General features: G+C 37.5%; 3 protein-coding genes across 10 annotated transcripts; 2 read left to right on the top strand and 1 right to left on the bottom strand.

Moving 5' to 3' along the window:
- The first annotated feature begins 1,160 nt into the window (after positions 1-1,160).
- On the top strand, positions 1,161-2,847 carry LOC101470573 (small ribosomal subunit protein eS26). Its single transcript, XM_014408936.4, has 4 exons — positions 1,161-1,303; positions 2,167-2,344; positions 2,432-2,562; positions 2,753-2,847. Exons 1-4 carry the CDS (start codon positions 1,199-1,201, stop codon positions 2,786-2,788), a joined length of 450 nt encoding a protein of 149 aa, XP_014264422.2. The 5' UTR covers positions 1,161-1,198; the 3' UTR covers positions 2,789-2,847.
- Positions 2,848-2,897: 50 nt separating this feature from the next.
- Positions 2,898-14,455, bottom strand: LOC101476096 (zinc finger protein Eos). 8 transcript variants are annotated; one of them, XM_014408931.4, is made up of 8 exons: positions 14,125-14,455; positions 9,802-9,859; positions 9,590-9,697; positions 8,702-8,956; positions 8,291-8,458; positions 8,028-8,177; positions 7,686-7,817; positions 2,898-7,331 (listed from the first exon to the last, which is right to left on the bottom strand). In XM_014408931.4, the coding sequence occupies exons 2-8, from the start codon at positions 9,839-9,841 to the stop codon at positions 6,445-6,447; spliced, it is 1,740 nt and encodes a 579-aa protein (XP_014264417.1). In that variant the 5' UTR covers positions 9,842-9,859; positions 14,125-14,455; the 3' UTR covers positions 2,898-6,444. The 8 variants fall into 8 exon arrangements, with proteins under 8 accessions (XP_014264417.1, XP_023008746.1, XP_014264418.1 ...); XM_023152978.2 differs by lacking the exon at positions 14,125-14,455 and adding an exon at positions 10,887-11,154; XM_014408932.2 differs by lacking the exon at positions 14,125-14,455 and adding an exon at positions 10,887-11,154 and having other exon boundaries at positions 9,590-9,694.
- On the top strand, positions 13,561-18,888 carry rhebl1 (Ras homolog, mTORC1 binding like 1). The gene is made up of 8 exons (XM_004544891.3): positions 13,561-14,016; positions 15,735-15,806; positions 15,925-15,992; positions 16,102-16,184; positions 16,602-16,658; positions 16,784-16,831; positions 16,978-17,059; positions 17,162-18,888. The coding sequence occupies exons 1-8, from the start codon at positions 13,965-13,967 to the stop codon at positions 17,252-17,254; spliced, it is 555 nt and encodes a 184-aa protein (XP_004544948.1). The 5' UTR covers positions 13,561-13,964; the 3' UTR covers positions 17,255-18,888.
- The last annotated feature ends 1,550 nt before the right edge of the window (positions 18,889-20,438 follow it).

Below are 20,438 nucleotides of genomic sequence, written 5' to 3'. Positions count from 1 at the left end.
GCAATACTAATTTGGGCAACTGGTAAGCTGTAAACCAATGGAACAGCAGACTTTTAGATGTTTATTTATTACAAAAAACCCCCTCATTTGTTAAAAGTTATTTCACCAGAAGAAGCATAAAGGGACTGTTTAGAAGCACCTGCTTCACATCCTCATGTAACAACAGCGAGTTTAAACCACCTTTTTTTATTTGGGCCTTTTGTTTGAAAATATTTTAAAGACTCTCTTTTGTAAGGACCTGCTCATTCGTGTACAGAGAAAGGACAGGAAGCTTTGAAAGATGTCCACTGAATAGGCTTATGTTTAAAGACACATTAATTAAAAGCCAAATTGTGGTGTGCCACTAAGAGATATTCTCTGCGGTACTGATCATCACCTAATAAGTCCATAAATAAATTGGACCATTTTTCCTTTTTGAAGATAACTCGCATGAAACCCCAAGATCAAGTTGTAAAAAGAGTCATGTGGACCTTAATCAGAATACAGTCATGAAAAATTATTCTAATGTGGTATTATCAGCATTTCACCTGCTTTTCTTTTGAGCACTACACTGTCCTTTAAGCACAGTGACTCATAATGTCTTGTAGCTTTATTGCAACTACACAGCCAATTTTGGTCTAGTTAAACACTGTTTCCTGGAAAAGAAAGAGTGTGCCAGTATAATAATACAATACAATATAATAATAATGATGATGTAATATAGTAATTTAATACAATTCTGCTGTCAGATTAAGAAAATATCTTCAGGTACTGGTGTTATTATCCATACTGATATTTATATAGTGAACTTAAAGGCCATTTTGCTGTGAACCCCAAGTTTTATATATTCATACATATGTATATATATAGAGAGATAATGTGATTAATTTATTTGACTCTCATTTCAATAACAATTAGAACCTGTTGTTTAGCTAGACAAATCCAGTTTTTAACGGGCTTTAGTCGCAGGTGAGCTTGTTTTAATAACCGGTTAGGCCGATGACACCGCCTTTGCCGTTCCAGCATTGCCTTAACTGTTAACTCCGCTCACTCGGGAGACGCGTGGAGTTTTAAGCGCGTTTTGATATCCCTCCGCGAATTTAATGTTGTTGTTTTTGTTATTTCCCATAAAAAAAATCAATATTTTTGCTTTTGTTTCAGCCTAGTGCACAATAGCCACAATTCTTTTGCAAATATTGAAAAGTAAAGCAAGACATCAATGGACTTTGTCGTTTTGTTCGTAACATTTAGAGGGCGGAGCATCCGCACTACTTCTCACGGTGCAACCTCTTCCGGTCCTCTTTCCAGCTTCCCGTGCAACATGGTGAGTGTGTTTCACTGATGGCCGAATCGTGAAAACAGAATAAACCTATGTTTTAGTCGACTAGTGGCACATAATTACATTTCTTTGGGTATTTTAATCCCACGTGTAAGTCACAAAACTGAGAATTGATATTAACTCTCATCCTGGACGATTAAAAATGAGTTTGGGCCTAATGCTAGCCGTTAGCACGCTAGCCATTTTGTGCATGTGTTCCGTGTGCTAGCAAAGGATAACGACGGTGCAGGTTTGGGCTGTAACATAGCTAAGAGATGCGGCTAAAAAGAAAAGCCACATCACAGCGATTGACAAAGCAACCGATAAAATATAACAGTTCATGGTTAAAAATGTGTTTTTCAGTAAGCCCCAACCGTGACTTGAGTCAGTCATACCGTGTAAGAGTGATAGATGATTGTACAAAACTCAATAATGATTAAATGTCTCGTGATTGATGGCATTAGTTCATACGTGTATGTGGAACTAGATTGCACGTGCATCAGTTTAAGGGATGGTTTATAATTCCCTTGGTTTATAATGGAGCACTGTAACAAAAAAATAATTTCCCCCAGGGATCAATAAAGTATTCTGATTCCCACTAACGTTGAGACGTTATAGTAAACTAGACCGTCAGTTTGAAGCGACTGCTTTGTGGCCAGTGTTAATAACTGGTGTGGCTGGGTGGTGGTGAAAAGGTTTTGAAACCAGTGCTGATGTGGGATTTCAAGGGGAAAGCAGATATATTCTTGTGATTGTTAATTGTTTCCACCTTAACACAGCTGAATTTTTGAGACTGCCTAATGTAGTTCTGTTTTAACATTTTACTCAGGTTTACTTTGTCATTGGTAACCCTTAATGTATTTTGGCAGACCAAGAAGAGGAGGAACAACGGTCGTGCTAAGAAGGGCCGTGGGCATGTGCAGCCCATTCGCTGCACCAACTGTGCCCGTTGTGTCCCCAAGGACAAGGCCATCAAGAAGTTTGTGATCAGGAATATCGTGGAGGCGGCAGCCGTGAGAGACATCTCAGAGGCCAGCGTCTTCGACTGTGAGTGTATTGTATTGTACTTAATTTCATAAAACCCCCTTTTCATCCCGATGATTTGACTCATCTGTACCTTTGTCCACTCTGCAGCATATATTCTGCCCAAGCTCTATGTGAAGCTGCACTACTGTGTCAGCTGTGCCATCCACAGCAAGGTGGTGAGGAACCGCTCCTGTGAGGCCAGGAAAGACCGCACCCCACCACCCAGGTTTAGGCCTGCTGTAAGTACTATTTAAACACAGTTCTTACCTCCTGTTGTGTAGCTCCATTAAGTGTTTAGAATTATTTTTGTATAGCACCTTAATTAGGTAGATAATCTCATTACTAATAACAGGAACACAAAAGTATAACTTGGGCAAAGTTCCATCCGTGGTTACACCTGTTTAATCTAAGAATGTTTCTCTTTTACAGGCTGGTGCACCAAGAGCTCCTCCGAAGCCCGTGTAAAGCAGAAATTGAAAATGCTGTAAACCTGACAAATAAATGGAGAAATCTTCACAAAAACATGAACGTGTGAAGCTCATTAATTGAACGATGTTTACTCATAGGAAAGACAAACTGCTCAAATATTTTATTTGGAATAACTTTTTTTACAGTACAAAACTAACAGTAGCTTAAGATCAAATTATGCAAATGCAAAATTACATATGATACATTTAAAAACGCTCTGCGGTTACTTAAAGCGATATCAGACCACTTGGAGAGCAGGGAAATGCAGGTTAGAAAAACTGAAAAGAACAAAGTGCAACAAGGAAAGTTTAAAAACACGGAATACCACAAAGCTGGAGTTTATTTTTGTAAGTATAGGCTAAAACTGGAGTAGACTGTTTATTTGGTTGTCTTTAAGATTAAAACAAAGGTGGCTGGGTGTAAGCTGAGGAGCAAACAGCATTGGTACCACATGCATCAGGTTTAAAAGCACATTACCATTGTAGCACACATGAATTAATGGTGAATTTGCTCCACTAATAATGCAGAACTTGTTAATTAAATATCCAAATTCTGTCAAAGAACTGAACCATTGAATAGAGTAAAACCTTTTTACTTTGAATGTTTTTGTACAATATTTCACTGAAGGTCAACAAAACTGGATACATCAAATATTAAGTTATTTCAGTATTTTTCTTTGGCTCCTAAGTAGCATTACCCAAGTCCTTTTGATGAATTAGTATTTAATGGATTGTTGGTAAAAAAAAAAAAAGTAGTTTTGGGCAGGGTCACTGAGTGGTGGGTTGAGGTATACTCAAAACATGGAGCCTCTTGCACTAACACAGCATAAAGTTTCACACTGAAAATAAATTTGAACCGTTTAGACATAAAACACATTTAAGACCTCCAGCGGAAGGCACAGCAGCAACAACCCAATTCACGCACGTCACACCAACTGGAGAAAAGTCACGTGGGCCTAAATGAGAATATACACAGTGTAAGATGATATGAAGTGACACTGCTAGCTTTGGTGTTACTGCAAATGTTTTGTAGATTTTTAGACTCCCAAGAAACTTTCAGATTCTGATTTGCAAACTAATGTCAGTCCCAACTTAATTTAACAGTCTGCTCACAAATTAAGGCAAGATGATTAGAATATTAAAGTACCGTAACCTGATGAGAAACAAAAATTTAAAATGTGTTTAGGTTGTGTTACTAGAGTGGCAACCAGATCACCTTACTGCACTTTGACAATAAAGGACTGAAACAATAACCAAACAAATGTAGATCCACTTGTAACAATTAATCCACCATCAAATGAAACAAGCTGAACATTATGTCATGTCTTTTCAAAGATCTTCTGCAAAGAGAAAAAAATTTGAATATATCAAGGCTTTAATAACAGCGTTATTAAAAGAACAAGAACACCTTGAGGTTTTCTTGTAACTTATACTTTATGTACAAATATTATTTACTTTATGTTTTCATTTTTTTGCCACTGTAGTAGGGAAAAGTGCTTAACAGTAGGAAACAGTGGTTCTTTGGCTCAGCATTGGGGAAATTATTTGGTGCTTATAGAGAACCACGGTACTGCTGATCTTAAAAACAGTTTAAAAATGATTACTGTTTTATTTCTCTTTGTAGAACAAAACATCCAGAAAGCTGTTTAAATATAAGTGAAGATAAAGTTCAGTATTCTCAAACACTGACATGACCCAAAATATGCTTAGATCTGACTGTGAAGGTTCTACAGGAAGTAATATTTCTTGGGCATCTATTATGAAAATAGGAAATACCAGTTATAACTACAAGGGAAACTTTACTCAATAAGACACTGTCTGAACTTAAAAAAAAAAACTAATGGGATCAAGTTACTTGATGAATTTGACTAGAGTCACTGTTTTTCCAGTCTTCTCTGCAAATATCTGTGTATCTTTGGTAAATCTGTCACCATGTCCCAGATTGATCTTTGTTGTTGTTGAGGATGTGAAAAGAAACCCTAGCTACAGTCAACATCAATTAAGTTTTAATTTTTGTGCACAAGTCTTCAATTTAGAATTCAAAGCATCCTTCTCAACAGTAAACGTATTGTGCTTGTGTTAAACTAATTACTCACAGAGATTACAACAACCATCTCTGCTGTTTCAACATGAAAATAAATAGAACCAAAAGCTGACACATTTCTCTTCACATTTCATTTCCACACAAATGACCAAGACATTTCGTTCTATTGTAACTCAAGCGACTGGTTTAAAATGTCCTAACAGGAAAAAAATGTAAATAAAAGTCTTTGTTTCTAACCCATGAGGACGGTAGTGAAGTGCTACTGATTTACTGCACACCCATGTCATAGCAGCATGTTTCAAAAGCCATGCACATTTCATCATCATCAACATTGCTCAGGCATCAGAATTGATCTTTGCTGATAAAACTGTTGGAGGTGGTGGGGGGAGCCAGACTTCTGTTAGATAGATTAAAAAGCTACAGTCAACTACAAGACAGAAATGATTTTATATCTCACATCCTTCAGTCTGGTCAGAAACGTGTAGAAAGGCACGGGACAATGACGCAACACCAAAATCATGTTTAAATACAGCATAAGCAGATTTGTTGATTATTATTGTTGGTTTGCCGTATGAGGGAGTTTTTGTACGGGGAGAAAACGAACACCTTAACCTCCTTCGGTAATCTCTCAAGTTGTGGCAGTGATGCTCGAATCCTGTTCCTAGTGAGAAAAACATTCCACCTGTTCTTCCCTCACATTTTCAGAGAAATGTGCAGGTCATTAATGTATTCTATAAAATAGTTTAATATAGTCATTGTATTCTGGCAGGTATCAGTGCAACAAAAGCAGTTATAGAAAAGGAAAACAATTCATACACTTCCAACACGGCATTCACTCACAGGAATAAAGGCCTTCATTTTCCATTTTACGTTTTAAATTTACTTTCAAAAACAATCACACACAATCTTGCAGCTTTCCTTTCTCTCAGACACACACACACTCTGTTCACTCCATTCACACTGAAACCAAAGTGCATTTCTATTCCAATGACAAACCCTCAAACATTAAAGTCTACATGACTTGGACTTGGTTTTTAAGTTTGGTCTGCACTTTACTTTGCATTATAAAACTTGTACAGAATCAACCCCGGGCTAGGAAAAAACCTGGCCGAACCTAAAGTCTGTTTGAGAATCACTTAATTGGAAAAAGTGCTTTTAGAAGGTGTCAAAAAAATTCTGTAGGGATTGCAAGCCTACAAACTTTATATTTAGCATTTTCTTTCATCTCTGCTAAATTGTGCAAGGGGTGAAAGATTTCAGCAACAAAAGTCAGATTTGTCTACAATAATGTGTGCAGCAGAGCTAAAATTCTGAATTTTAGAGCAAGGCACATCTGTGGATGAAAAAGTGTTGGCTCTTCATCTACTTTAATAATTTAATATAGATTTCTTGTTAAAAGTGGACAGAAAGCAACTACTACTCTAATTCTTTAAACATATACACGAGCTTTCCACTAATGCCAACTGTGTCGGTGTCGTTAGGAACATCAGTTTCACATCATCACAGATGCCTTTCGCTTTTGTGCAGACCAAACTCAACCAGTTCCCATTCTCAGTGTAAAATAAAAAAATTAAAAAAAAAACTAAGGGCAGCAGGCTGTCCTTTTATTCTCAGTCAAAGATGTGCTCTCCACGGACAATGTGCGAAGAAAATTCATAGCGATCCTGGCTGCGATGGCCACAGATGTTGCACTCAAAAGGCTGCCGAAAACCATGGCAACCCATGTGGATTGTAAACATAACATGGTCCAGGAAAAGCACGCGGCAGTGCTCGCAGCGGAAAGAGCGTACAGCTCGCCCCTCCCCGTCTACAACCCGAAAAGTCTCCTTGGAGGTAGAAGAGGGTGCCGTAGGTGAGCTCGGTGTTGGAGCATGTGTGGGAGGAGGGAGAGCAGAATGGCCTCCATCCTCTCTTTTCATCTCCCGGTCTTTGGCATGACTGGGGCTGTGTCTGCCCCGACTCCTGTGGTGTGCGATGGGTGGAGGTGCTGGGTTATGGTTGTTAGAGTGGAGGAGGTGATGGCCGTTGTTACTGTACAAAGTCGGAGTCGGAGCACAGCTGTTGTAAGGCTCATCTGCCATGCTTTCTGTGTCCGTAGAATCCTGGCAGCCATTGCTAGGAGAAGGGGCGTGATTTCGACCCGGAGGCAGGTCTTCGTGACCCTCTGCTGCCTCCCTGCTCCCAACACCCACAGCTCCCAGGCCAGCTCCTGCCCCTGTGCAATCTAACCTTGGCCCAAGGGGAACAGGAGCATGACTGAAGCTGTGAATCGGCCTGAGTTCTGATAAACTTGAAGAGTGACTGGTGGGAAGGTGCAAGGATCTGAGTGTGTCTGATACCCCTCCTCTTCCAGTACCTGCAACACCTACATATTCTCCTCCCAGACCAGTAAAGTGTGGGGCATCAAGGTCCACTGGGTGCATGTCTCCATCTTTATCCAAACTAGCAGTGAGCTTGTAAGGTGTATCTGCAAGGTTGAGGCGTATGTGCTTCTGCCCTGCAACACAGAAAGATATGACTTTATAATACAGTACAATGACAGTCAGCATTTTGGATACATTCTCTATTTTACGATGATGCTGGTTATTTTCCTAATTTTACAAGATGCTGAAAACTTAGTTTTTTCTTTGTGTGTTTCTTTTTTCAGTTAGATTGCTATACTGAGAGCAGCTTTCAGACCTTTCCTAACCAAATAAATACTGTGTGCTAATTGGATATCTAAAATTATAGTGGCTGGTAATATAAGCACAACAAAAGATTTCTGTCTTACTTCATGCTGTATTCCAATTCAAGTAATGATTATTGCTTTCTGAGTTTCCTGAAACCGTCCACACTGAGACCAAATGCTCACCTACAAATTTTTGTGGCGTGGATCTCTTGCGTTTGGTGATGCTGTTGGCGAGCCGATCGATAAATGCCATCTTGTCTGAGGATGGCTGCAGTAGAGGATCTGGTATAAACTCTAGCTCTCTCATTTCCTCTCCTGTACAGAGTATAAACAAACTATTATTACTTTTATTTTAGGATTTTCTATTTGTGTTTGCCTAAATTCCGGTTTGGATAAAGTGGGTTCTAAGCGTTAACTTGCTAAGCTGGCAAACTACATGTCTACATTAGATGCTACTACACTCCCTTTAGGAGGCTGGTATTTCTTTAACACCATACTGTGCAAGTTATATCTATGAACACATACCTGAATTTGGTGCACTGGTTGGCTGCTGGAAATCCAGACTCTGTAAATAGCTATGACAGCGCTCACGGTGCTCCTCCAGAGTGCTTTGCTGCTTGTAACTACGGCCACAATAGCTGCACTTATACGGCTTCCCAACAGTTGGAGAAGACACTGGTAAAACAAGTGGAAATACAGCATTTTCACTGTTATTGTACACTACAATGGAAAAAACAAAACTGAAGCAAACAACACACAAACACCTACCGGGCTTGAATCTGTCCTACCTGCATGAGTGCGAAGATGGCCGGTAAGTGCATCCCGTCTTCGACAGGCATAGCTGCAGAAGGGACATTTAAAGGGCTTCTCCCCTGAGTGCAGCTTGATGTGGCGGAGTAGGTTTCCCTTTTGAGTGAAGGACGCGCCACACTGATTACACTGAAATGGTCGCTCACCTGTAGAAAACTTAAACTTGGTAACTCAACCTCTTAAGCATAATTTATATTTCAAAAAATTTGAGTTAGTTGCAACTATACCTCAAAGGGTTTTTTTAAAGTCAATATAGTACATCAATTGTATACAATGCTGATTTTCTATAAAATTCCAAGATGTCGTCCCCCCCCTCATCTGACCTAGTTTCATTAATAACAAGCAAAGATACCATCTCTATATTTATCCAAACTCAACTGACTGATCACCTGTGTGGCTACGTTTGTGCACCATAAGCACATTAGGCCCAATGCAGATCATTCCACAGATGTCACACTTGAGCTTTCCATTTGGCAGTCTGGTGGCTCCACTTGGCATAGTTTCAGAATTGGTGAGCTCTCTATAGCTTGTGACAGCCTCAGAACCTTGCTCTGGACCTCCTTCCTCCACCCGCTCTCCTCGCTCATCTTCAGTACTCCGACCTGGGTCTTCATCACTATACAACTCCACTTTAATGGAGTTGGCTACAGAAGTACAAGCGCATTTGTGTTATACAGCAAAACAATAATTGGAAACACACCAGCAAGCCTACTTCAGACTGGCTAAAAATTAAAAAAAATAAAATAAAATAAAAAAAGATTTTGGAGTGGCCTAGTCAGTATCCGGACTTAAATCAGATTGAGATGCTTTGGCATGAGCTTAAACAGGTCATTTATGTTTGAAAACCCAACAGTGTTTTCAAAACATTTTGAAAACAATTCTCCAAAGATGTGTGAGCCAAAATTCCTCCACAGCAATGTGAAAGAATCACTGCTAGTTATCACAAATGCTTGATTGCAGTTATATATGTTATATAATGTATTTGCTTGGACTATATTTAAATTTTGTTCGGTGATCTTAAACATGTAAGTGGGAAATCATGGGATGTAGTTCACAATGCTGTAAAATACTTTCCCCAGCACTGTAGGGTGAATAGTGCTGCTCCAGTAAGTTAATTTAAAATTCATATTATTAATGTATAAACATAATCTGATTATGAGAAGAAGATTATAAAAATATTTATCTAGATTAGAAAATAAAAATTTGACAATCACACTGAGAGAATAAAAAGCTTCATATAGATGGAACTAATGAAGATGCTATAAGTTCTCACTGACCACTGAGGGAGCGACTGGGAGAGTTTTCCTTGCTGTTTGGGGTGCTCACTGTTGGACCTCCAAGAGCTCCAGAAAACTCTCTTTCCAATGAAGAGTCTCCACTACCTGCTGCCAAGAAAAGAACCAAAATAAGATATATCATTTTAAAAAAAAAAACATGCCTAATTTAGAAGGTAAGTATATATGGGTGACTAAATAAATCAGAGCTGCACCTGATATGTAAGACCGTCCATTGCAGTCATCAACATCCATACTAGTTCAGACTGAATACTGAAATGACATTTGTGACAAACATAAATTCTCTTTCACGCACACAAACCTAACCATTTGTCTACAATCGCTTAATTCTTTAAACATGAATTATTGCAGGTTGAGGTCGGAACGTGACATTTTCTGAAATCAAGTAATTGTGGTGTGGCTTAGATTGTAAACAGCACGTTAGACTACACCCCTTTCAATTAACAAAGGGATAAAAAACTAAATAAACGCTTACATTTAATTTTCTAACTAAGACGTAATATCGTTAATTTGTTGTTGCGGCGCAAGAACGGCCATTCATTTATAACAACAACAATTTAAAAAAATCAAATCAAATCCGTGTCTGTTGCTATCAATAAGATCAATCAAAAAAAATAATTAACTAGCAGCTAATCTCAGCATCATACCTAACCTTACCAACCCCAGATAAGACTCCCTAACAATTGAGGTGAGCGATGACAACGCTGCTAAAGTGACTTAAAGTTGCGCTAATCTAACATGAGAAAGATTAAATCGGAAATTGAGACAATAAACGACAAAAAACGGTGCAAACGTTTACATAACGGTGGCGTTGAGGTAACCTAAGTTTACGGCCTTGGCGGCTAACGTTAGCCTACTGCATGTGATGGAAATTACCGTTGGCCAAGTTAGCTAAACTTAACACTTTAACGTTACGGCGGTGTGCCATCACCGACAGCTTGCTAGAAAGCACGGAGCAAAGTTGGAATTAAGTAACATGCGCGGCGATGCGAGTAGATAGCGCTGACTTGTGACAATAATTAACTAGGGCTGACTTGGACACTCCTCGGCGTCGTGTTTAACGCTAGCATAACAAACCAACGCTAGCCTAACGAGCTAGCCACTACTGCCAGTGTTTCCTAAACGGTTGCTATGGCACCCACAGCCAGCCACAATGCTACAGCTTGCCCGCTAGCTGTTGGCCTGCTCCCCTAGCAGCTTTAAAGCTGACTTGTATAAAACAACACCACAGAAGCAGTAGTTTTAAAGCTGCCCAGTTGTCCAGTAACTACTAAATTACCTTTCCCTGTAAGGGCCGTTTCAGTGAGCTTATTCCGTATTTTCATCTGTTTGATTATGACAGCAGCATTTCCTGGCAGGGTTTACCTCCAGCTTCAAATAATTTCCGGGTTACATCTCCAACGCAGCAACAGCTACCCGTTTCCCAGAGCTCTGGTTAACTGCACAACCATCACCCGGCTCATAGTCCAAGATTTCTTTGTTAATGGTTTCTTCAAAAGTAACCTTGCAAACCTTAGCTGTGCTGCTATATTCTTTTAAGAGAGAAGATTGTTTCTCATGGCAACCCTTTAAAAACAAGTCATACTTGTTCAGTCATTTTCTAATTGTACTGTCATGAACTTTATCATTTACATGCTAACTGAGGAATATGGAGTCCAAGATGTGAGTCTTGGGGTTTTTTTGGCATTTTTTCTGAGCACTGCATGGTTTGACCTTGGCGTGAATTTGCTAGCACATCCACTCCTGGGAAGATTATGGCATTGTGTTAACACACAACAGATGCTAAGATCCCAAGCCTGTGGGTTCTATGCAGTATGCTTTCTGTTCCTAGGACTGCATTCTTCTGGAGAGAGATTTCTTTACAGCTCCTGATCAATTCCCAGTATGTCTTGTCTTAAACGAAATAACTAAATGGTGAGGTATGCATCTTCACTGTTAGAGAATACGTTTTTTTTAAAACATGATTATGACTTCAGCTGAACATATAAACAAGTCACTCAAATAAATGTATTCCGCTGCGGCATTGTTTAACCCAGCCTAAATAAATAATTAAATACACGTTTCTTTTTATTTCAGTTTTAGTATATATGTTTGTGGCAGCTGGCACTAGCACTAATTTTTTTGCACATTTTCCCGGTGGTGCTCATACAGGTTTTAAAGACCTGGGCAAAGGTTTTAGTCACTGATCCAGCAATGAGTGATTCCTCTTCCCATCAGACTGTTTTTAAAAGTGTTTTGCATCAATATACAGATAATTGTACTCAGCAAGGAATCATAATACTTTTCCCACTACTGCTGTGGATCAGAGCTGGGTACTTTTCTCTTCCTGCCACATACTCTACTGTGTTTACAAAAGGTAAATTGTGTGGTTTTTTCCAGTGTATTAAAATGATATCCTTTAGCGGTTATCTTTGAGATTCATATTTTGAATAAATACATTATAAGCTGATGAAATGCATTTTAAAAAGATTTAAAAAACTAAAAATAACTGAAATTATTTTGTGAAAAAACCAAAAGGAAATAAAACATTTAGAGGAAATGTTGTTTTAGTATTTGTTGGTTTGGTAAAATTTGTTATTACAACATGTGTGGTGATATTAAGGCTTGTTTCTGCCACTGAAGAAAAATGACAACAAAAAGAAGCAAGTGAAAAATGTCAAGTTATTATCTCCAATTTTCACGTTAGATAGCCTGATCAACTTACAGGAAAAAAAATTAATTAGTGGTGGAAACAATCTTCCTTATGATGACACTTTGGTGGATGTGTTTATTGAGACCTTGGATTTCTACAAGACTGAACGTTATACTAGTTTTCCTAAATCGTGCGTCTCACATATGCCCTCCAAACAATACTTACAAAGACTGAAACTGACTAACTAAATAAATAAATAAAAAATCTGAACATTTTCAAACAACAAAAACTCAAATGGTCAAACCTGCTATGAAACTAACTGAAACTAAACTGAATTAAGAATAATAATTTTAAAAAAAGTTAAAAAAAAAAACCTCCCTAAAAACTAATTAAATAGTCCAAACCTATAACTCCTCCTCTCTCATCCCAGCTTCTTGGTAACCATGTCAAATATAACAGTTAAAATAAGATATAAATCCACAATTTCTGTTCATCCATATATGTCCCTTATATTTTTTAAACCATTTATTCAACATCAACATATTTTAAAGAACAACAATTATATTCTGCAAATTGTTTCCCACAGCGTGTGTGCAATCAACTTCCTGAAACCTACTTGGCCTGGAAAAGGAAGAGACAAAAAAGTAAGCAACATGACAAAAAGGAGTTGACATGTGCTAATACCATGGCTAGACCAAAAGTCAGTCCTCTTTGGCATATTTTTTATTTTTCCTTAATCTTTTCTGAGTGTCATTTTAACATGTTACCCAAATTCATTCTCGACTTTCACACTACATCACATTCTGCAGCTGACATCTTTTTCCAAGAAAACGCTAAAACTAGCACAGATATGCAACTCTGGTACTATACATATAAAACAAACATTACAAACATTTATTAAAAACATATGAAATATTATTAAACAGTCCTGAGTATGTATTTGCCAGAGATACAGTAATTTCTTTTAGACTTCAGCGGGTCCAAAATTACTTACAAATCTCTCTCCACACAATATCTTTAAAATTGCATAGCACACAACAAATAATATATATCATAAAACGTTTACCTTTGACTTATTGCTTATTATTATTTTTTAAGTAAATTGTCCCCCAATTGTAGAATGCCCCCTAAGTCTAAAAAAATCATGTCTGCACTGAAACTTGGAAAATCAACACTGCTTTATCTGACATTTCTCCGAGTACTGTGCATTGAAGGTCGGTCTGGAAAAGTCTAAAAAAAAGTAAGTATGGTGGTCACGCACACGCTGGGACGTACAAAGAGTGACCTCTGCTGTGCAAACGGCCCGTGCCGCTCTGACGTGTGGGCTGATTTTACGACGGTGTGCTTACACAATGACAGTTTCCGTCAGTTTGACTTGCAGATAGTAGCGACCGCGTTGAACCAGCTTTTTTTTTTTCCTCCCCCCTCCCCGTTTCCACTTTGGGTTGGAACGACAGTTACATCCTTTCAGAATACCCACCAGAATCGATGATGTACTGGATGAAGGCAGGGGCTTAATTTTATACGACTATAAGCTGTATTTACGGTAGCTAAACTCTGCAGTTCCAGTTTGAGGCCCAGCGGAGAACTCGAGCAGCGGCTCGAAAAAGTTTGTTGTTGTCACGTGACGCGAGACGAATGTGGCGATAAAAGTTTGCTTAGATAGTAAATATAGGTGGTGTACTACATTTTTCAAAGACCTACTCAACACCGTTTTTCACTACAATGCCTCAACCGAAATACAGAAAGATCGCCGTTATAGGTTACCGGTCTGTAGGTGAGTACAGGTTCGAGCTCTTGCACAGCTAGCTTGGGTAACAGGCTAACGTCCTGGCTTTGTTTTCCTTGTGAGCGTATCCGAAGTACAACAGTAACGCTAGCTTACCTTTGTTTCTCAGGGCTCTTTTTTTCTCTTCTACATTAACTACTAAAGCACCTTCAAGTCAACCAGTGTTGCTGTACAGTTGTATCCACACGTTTCTAGATGAAAGGTGACCGGTGAAAATAAACTTAGCCGGGGATACCCTGGTGGAGTGCCAAGTAATGTGTGCTCCAAACTTCTAGCTTAGCAGGTCAATCATAACGTCCAGATTTTAAGAAACTCAATCTGCAACAAGAATAAACCTCTTATTGTATTATTTAAATTAGTTTAAATTATGAAACCTCATTGTGTGACCAATGAAGCGCCATAATTTGTTGTTCTGGCCTAGTGACTTTTTGTTTACACAAGTGTCGGCGTCTGTATTAAAAAGGAGAGTGTAAAGTATGTCCTTTTAAAATCTGTTGTTTTAAAAAACAAAACAAAACTCTTGAAAGAGAGTTTCTTTCTAAAAGTCTACAAATAAATCAACTACAGTTTTGAATCAGCATCGGTATAGTAATAGGTGCATGTGTTTTACAGAGAAATATCAGTATTTGTCACAGAAACTAAAAATGAAACTAAAATAATAAAAACCAAACTGAAATGAACAAACCCACTAACTGAAAACTAAACCTAATTACCTAATTAGAAATTTTTTTTAAAAAGTAAAAATTCTGGTATTTAAAGAAACATACATGTAATTTAACTTAATTGTTAGTATCTTTAAGATTTAGGACTTTGTACAGTACTTCCTTTAAAACTGTGTTCTTTTGAAATAGCACTTAAAAACGTTTCTCTTTCTGTATGTCCATAATTAAATAATCTACAGTTCTGATTCAGAAACTGTACTATAATATGTGCAGGTGTTTTACAGAGAAATATCAGGGTTTTTTTTGTCACTGTGAAAACTTTTATCACATCATTACTTAGATAAATTATAATTCTAAATTCATTTACATGCCTACATAAAATTTGTATATACTCATAAAACGTTTATAGCTGTAACAGAACATAACCCCATAGGAATGCTACATGTCAGCATTTTATGGTTGTATAGCAGATACGTCTACAGGGGTAGGCAACTCAAGGTCTCAAGTGCCGGTGTCCTGCAGGTTTTAGATGTGTTCTTGATCCAACACAGCTGATTCAAATGGCTAAATTACCTCCCCAACATGTGCTGAAGTTCTCCAGAGGCCTGGTAATAAACTAATCATTTGATTCAGGTACGTTGACAAAGGGTGATATCTAAAACCTGCAGGACACTGGCACTCGAGGCAGTTGCCTATCAGAAGAACAGTCCTCCACTTTTTGCCAGCCATCCTTTGCTTTCATTACCTAACTTTTAAAATATGTTAGCTTATCTAGATACCACAGGGGGACTATAATTGGACATTAAAATAACTATGTGAAACATTTACTGTGGCAATACATCTGTGGCAATACATCTTAAATTCCTGACCAGGTTACAGAATTTGTAGGATTTGTAGTGCGTTAAAATTACTTATCTACAGTATAAAGGCTTAAACGATCAAGAAATCAACAACAAGCACAAGATCTTTAAATCATGTCTCAGAATAATTGTAACTAACTGCATAATGTTTGTTTATGTTTTTATTTTATTTTTTAACGCTCAGGAAAGTCATCCCTTACAATACAGTTTGTGGAAGGGCAGTTTGTCGATTCCTATGACCCCACCATTGAAAACAGTAAGTTTGCCATTAGTTTTTTCTTTTTTGGTACAGTGTTACAACAAAGACATTTTTTCCTGTTTGATTGCATATAGCGAATTGTAAAACTAGTTCACCTTTCTTTCCTTTAACAAAGCCTTTAACAAAATGGTCAGTGTGAATGGTCAAGACTTCAATCTTCAGCTAGTTGATACAGCTGGACAAGTAAGTAGTTTATGTTAATATGTAAACTAACGCCGAGCATTTGTTTTCAGTCGATAATTTGCCCATGTCATAACATGTGCTCAGATGTCTTATTTGCCCTTGTCTGCAGGATGAGTACTCAATTTTTCCACAATCCCACTCAATGGACATCCATGGCTATGTCCTTGTCTATTCAGTGACTTCCATGAAGAGGTGAGTTGATGATTGGGACTAATTTTGGATACACTAGCACAGGTTTCCAGACTCTTTGTACTACAACTGCCATGCTTTATGTTTCTAGAAAATCATACCAACACTGTGATTTGACATATTTTCAGATATAGCCTCCGAGGGAAGCTGATAATACACTAATCAGAAAACACAAGTGTAGTCTTTTTTTTACCCTTATTTTTTGCAGTCATGTTATATTCTCTTTTTTCTTACTGTCATAAAGTGTTTTTCAATCAAATCCACTTTATTATAATTTTCCAGGCTGTAGTTTTTTTTTGTTTTTTTTTTAGGTTTTTTTTTGTACAAAATGTTTATCGTGATAAATTATAGATACATAAGATGTATGTTAAATCTACTGTCTGATCAGTGTCTCACATGCTGAAATATCTTTCTGTTCAGTTTTGAAGTTGTGCAGGTTCTACATGATAAACTGCTAGACATGGTTGGGAAGATTCAGTAAGTTTAGCTGGTTCTTTAAATTTCAATATTTTCTATGTTGTCTTTTTGTTCCCTTTTCTTTTCTTTTCTTTTTTTTTTCTCTTTAAGTTATGTTTAATACAATCAGGCTTTTGTCTTTTTAGGGTCCCAACTGTTCTTGTAGGGAACAAAAAAGATCTCCATATGGAAAGGTAATCCAGATTTCGGAAAGTGTAAAAATATATCTTAGTAGAATGGTAACTGTACCAATGGCACCTTTTTGTTTTTAATATTCTAATATTTATGTATTTATTTTTGTTTGTTTGTTTTTTTTGCTTGTTTTTTTTTTTCCTTTCAGGGTTATCAAGCCAGAGGAGGGAAAAAAACTTGCTGATTCCTGGGGTGCTGCATTCATGGAGTCCTCAGCCAAGGAAAACGAGGTAGTGAGAAATATCTTATTGAATGCTAACTCTGAATGCTAGCGAGTCCACATTAATTTCTGAGAACATTAACACTCTAATGGCAAAATTCTTGCGATGCAGACTGCTGTGGAGGTTTTCAAGCGGATCATTTTGGAGATGGAGAAAGCTGATGGCAATGCTCCCCCAGAGGAGAAGAAGTGCATTGTGATGTGAAAGTGTATCCAACACATCAGTAAGCTAACTTACTGAAGACAGGAGGCACAACTTCACCAGCTTGCCAATCGTGACCTCACCGACACCAAGACACAGCGGTGGAACTTTTCTGCTTCATTGTGATGTTAGATTAATTTACATAGCAAAGCAACTGCTCAGACAGTTGATAAACTGAGACAGAAGTTTCTAAAACAAGGATTAAACTCTGTTTTAAACAAAGCAGCATCTTCGATGAACACCACCTTCCAATATTGAAATGTAAGCTACGTCTGGGCATAATCTTGATTTATTTTTTTATTTTTTTATTTTTTTGAGTTGAACAAAATCCTCGGAAAAAAATTAGACATTCAGATTTGTTGCTTCATGTTGATTGCATCATTTCCCCCCCTAATCTTTGAGAAATCACTGGCATATGCCTTATTACTCTCCAGTGATGGCTGGTTAATGGTCTTTCCGAGGACTGGTGTATTACTTCAGCTGGTCTTTTTTGGCATCGATGCAGAGTCGCAGTTCACATTGCTTTAAATGTGGTGTTAAAGTGTCATTGTTTCTTACAAATGGTGGGTTTCCTTGGATAGCCTATACTGACATTGTACATTAGATATCCCACTGTGGTTTCACGGTCCTCACTGTAATAACTTTGTCTCCTCATCTTCAGGTACCTTTCACTAATGAACTGTGGGGCTGTGTCTTTATGACAAGAGAAGTCTGTTATATATTCAAATATTTGACAACTCACATCTTAGGTTCTGATAAACAGACTGTCATTGTTTCTACATTTTAATTTCTGATTAACTGTAATAAAGATGTTATGGACAGCACTCAGAGAGATTTAGGATAGATTTGAGTAGATCTTTGCTATTTACCACTTATGGCCTTTTTAAAAAAAAAAATAAAAATAAAAATTTAATCTTAGAAATTGGTTTTTGGTATCATTGGTTATCTCTTGAGTGATGCAGTTTTGCTCTCTTAAATATCCTAAGTAGAGTTTATGCATATATGTGCATTGTTAATTATGAACATTGAGGGTTTTTTTTTTAAATACTTTTTAACATTGTGTAAGGTTAAGTGGCAAAATGCCTGAGTTAGCTTAGAATTTATTATTATCTTTTTTGATCTGGTGGTTTTGATTTGATGGTTCCTGTGGGTTCGATAAAGCCAAGTCAGTATGGTATGCAGTCCACTGAATTCAAACTGTGGACTTGCATGGTTGCAGTCAGATACTTGAGGTCCTTAATGATGATGTGTTTTTTGTTTTTCCTCATAGAATCTGTAGCCTTATGAATATGTGACAAACTGTGGAGCTTCTCCCCATAATCCCGATGTTGTACCTTTAGTGGTTAATTGTAACTTTTTATCAAGTGCTGTGCTGAATGAATAGCTGCAAATTGATGACGATGGTTGAACAGAAGCTGGTGATGCTGTGTCTTGTGCCTTACTGTTGTTCAAACTCCCTCATCTGCTTCCTTTCATGACTCAAGGTGCTCTTAAAAGTATTTTTCCCCCCTTCTGTTAACTTGACACCTTGGGTGTAGGTGTCGTACACCTGAACACCAATATTTTCCTATGGGTCAATGTTGATTCAGAAATCTTGCTGTAAACAGTTTTGTATATAAATAAATCTGTTACTCATCTGATGTGCCTGATGACTTTGCCCCCCCCTCCCCCCGTTCCTTTTTGGAACTTAGCTTGTGAAATTAGTTTTATTAAATCTGCTTTTTGTACAAGAATTTTATTTTATTTTTTAATTTTAAGTTTTATTGCCCTTTACTACAAGCTTTGAGTACTCTACCCATTCAAATTTGATGTTACTCAATAGAGAAACTATAACTGCTGACATCAGTCCATCTAGTATTATTTAACAGGCCAATGATGGTCAATAGGACAATTATATGCAGATACCAATATATTAGAGCATCCTTATATTGTGAATATTGATTATATTGGTGATATATGTGATGAAAAATTTTTGCTGTTAGCAGATGATTCAAATTGGGGTTTTTTTGTTGTTCTATAGTGATTCCCAAAGCTACTTAAACTAAATGCATAAAAAGGGGTTCTTTTTCAGTTTTGAAATCATGTTAAATATTCATATTGACATACTTTCTTTACAAAAAAAAATCACAAATAATAATAAAGCTATGGGATTTAAGTTGCGTGTAGTTCTTTGTTTATGTGATACAGATGATGCAGATACAGTGCAGAAGTCTCACCAGATAAAAGTTCAGCTATTAATGAGGAAGAAATAAATCACTGTGGAAAATACAAAGAGAAGGAGTAAGGAAATATATTGAGTTCGGTGTAGTAAAGGTTTTTTTTTCTTTTGTTTTTTTTAGAAATTTAGAGGTGTGATTTGGGTTTTCAGTGTCCTGTAAAATAGCCATATTTATATTATTTGAAAATAAATGGTACTGGTAGTTAGTACTGGCATTATATTAGAGTCAAACCAAAATTGTATTTTTCCAAAAACTGCAATTAAGTCACAATGTTTTTGCCTTATAAAAGAGATACTGGTGGTATTTCTGATAATATTCATAAAGGGAGATGCTTCTACTGCTCTGCAAAACAGTTATCAGGTGTAAAATTGTGCATATATATATATATATATATATATATATATATATATATATATATATATATATATATATATATACACACACAACTGGGTCACTGCAGCAGATTTCAATGCAAGACACCCTACGAGACCACTCAACTCCCATGCTACAGTCAGCAAACTGCTTGCTAAGTTTCGTGAAACTGGTTCCGTGTTTGATTTGCCAAAATGTGGACACAAGAAAACTGTCACTAATGAAGAAACATCAGTGGCTGTCCTAGCTTCATTCAGCAAGAGCCCACAGCGTAGCACTTGTCGCATGTCGCTGGAGAGTGGCATTAGTCGAACATCCTTCGGCGGATATTAGCTACTCACAAATGGCACCCTTACAAACTCCAGCTGCTGCAGCATCTCAACAAGGATGACCCAGATCGGCACACAGAATTTGCAGAATGGGCAAAACAAAAAATTGGAACAGGACCCTCAGTTCATGCAGAAGATTTTGTTCAGTGATTAGGCAAACTTTTATGTGAACGGTGAAGTTAACAAACAAAACCACCGCTATTGGTCTGACACTAACCCACATTGGATGGATCCCTCCAAGACTGTTGGAACAACAAAAGTGATGGT

The sequence above is a fragment of the Maylandia zebra genome, linkage group LG5 (assembly GCF_041146795.1).
Source record: "Maylandia zebra isolate NMK-2024a linkage group LG5, Mzebra_GT3a, whole genome shotgun sequence".
In the NCBI taxonomy this organism is placed as follows: domain Eukaryota; kingdom Metazoa; phylum Chordata; class Actinopteri; order Cichliformes; family Cichlidae; genus Maylandia; species Maylandia zebra.
Note: the sequence above shows the minus strand (reverse complement) of the source record. Positions and strands in the feature narration are given on the sequence as shown.

Excerpts from the sequence above, each read along its gene's own strand:
- LOC101476096 (XM_076883988.1), bottom strand. The coding sequence starts at position 10,932 with ATGAAAATACGGAATAAGCTCACTGAAACGGCCCTTACAGGGAAAG. Across the intron at positions 8,957-9,589 it reads TCCCAGTCGCTCCCTCAGTG|CCAACTCCATTAAAGTGGAG; the intron begins GTCAGTGAGAAC and ends GTACTTCTGTAG. Across the intron at positions 8,459-8,701 it reads GCACAAACGTAGCCACACAG|GTGAGCGACCATTTCAGTGT; the intron begins GTGATCAGTCAG and ends AGTTTTCTACAG.
- LOC101470573 (XM_014408936.4), top strand. The coding sequence starts at position 1,199 with ATGGACTTTGTCGTTTTGTTCGTAACATTTAGAGGGCGGAGCATCCGC. Across the intron at positions 1,304-2,166 it reads CCAGCTTCCCGTGCAACATG|ACCAAGAAGAGGAGGAACAA; the intron begins GTGAGTGTGTTT and ends GTATTTTGGCAG. Across the intron at positions 2,563-2,752 it reads CACCCAGGTTTAGGCCTGCT|GCTGGTGCACCAAGAGCTCC; the intron begins GTAAGTACTATT and ends TCTCTTTTACAG.
- rhebl1 (XM_004544891.3), top strand. The coding sequence starts at position 13,965 with ATGCCTCAACCGAAATACAGAAAGATCGCCGTTATAGGTTACCGGTCT. Across the intron at positions 14,017-15,734 it reads TATAGGTTACCGGTCTGTAG|GAAAGTCATCCCTTACAATA; the intron begins GTGAGTACAGGT and ends TTTAACGCTCAG. Across the intron at positions 17,060-17,161 it reads CCTCAGCCAAGGAAAACGAG|ACTGCTGTGGAGGTTTTCAA; the intron begins GTAGTGAGAAAT and ends CTTGCGATGCAG.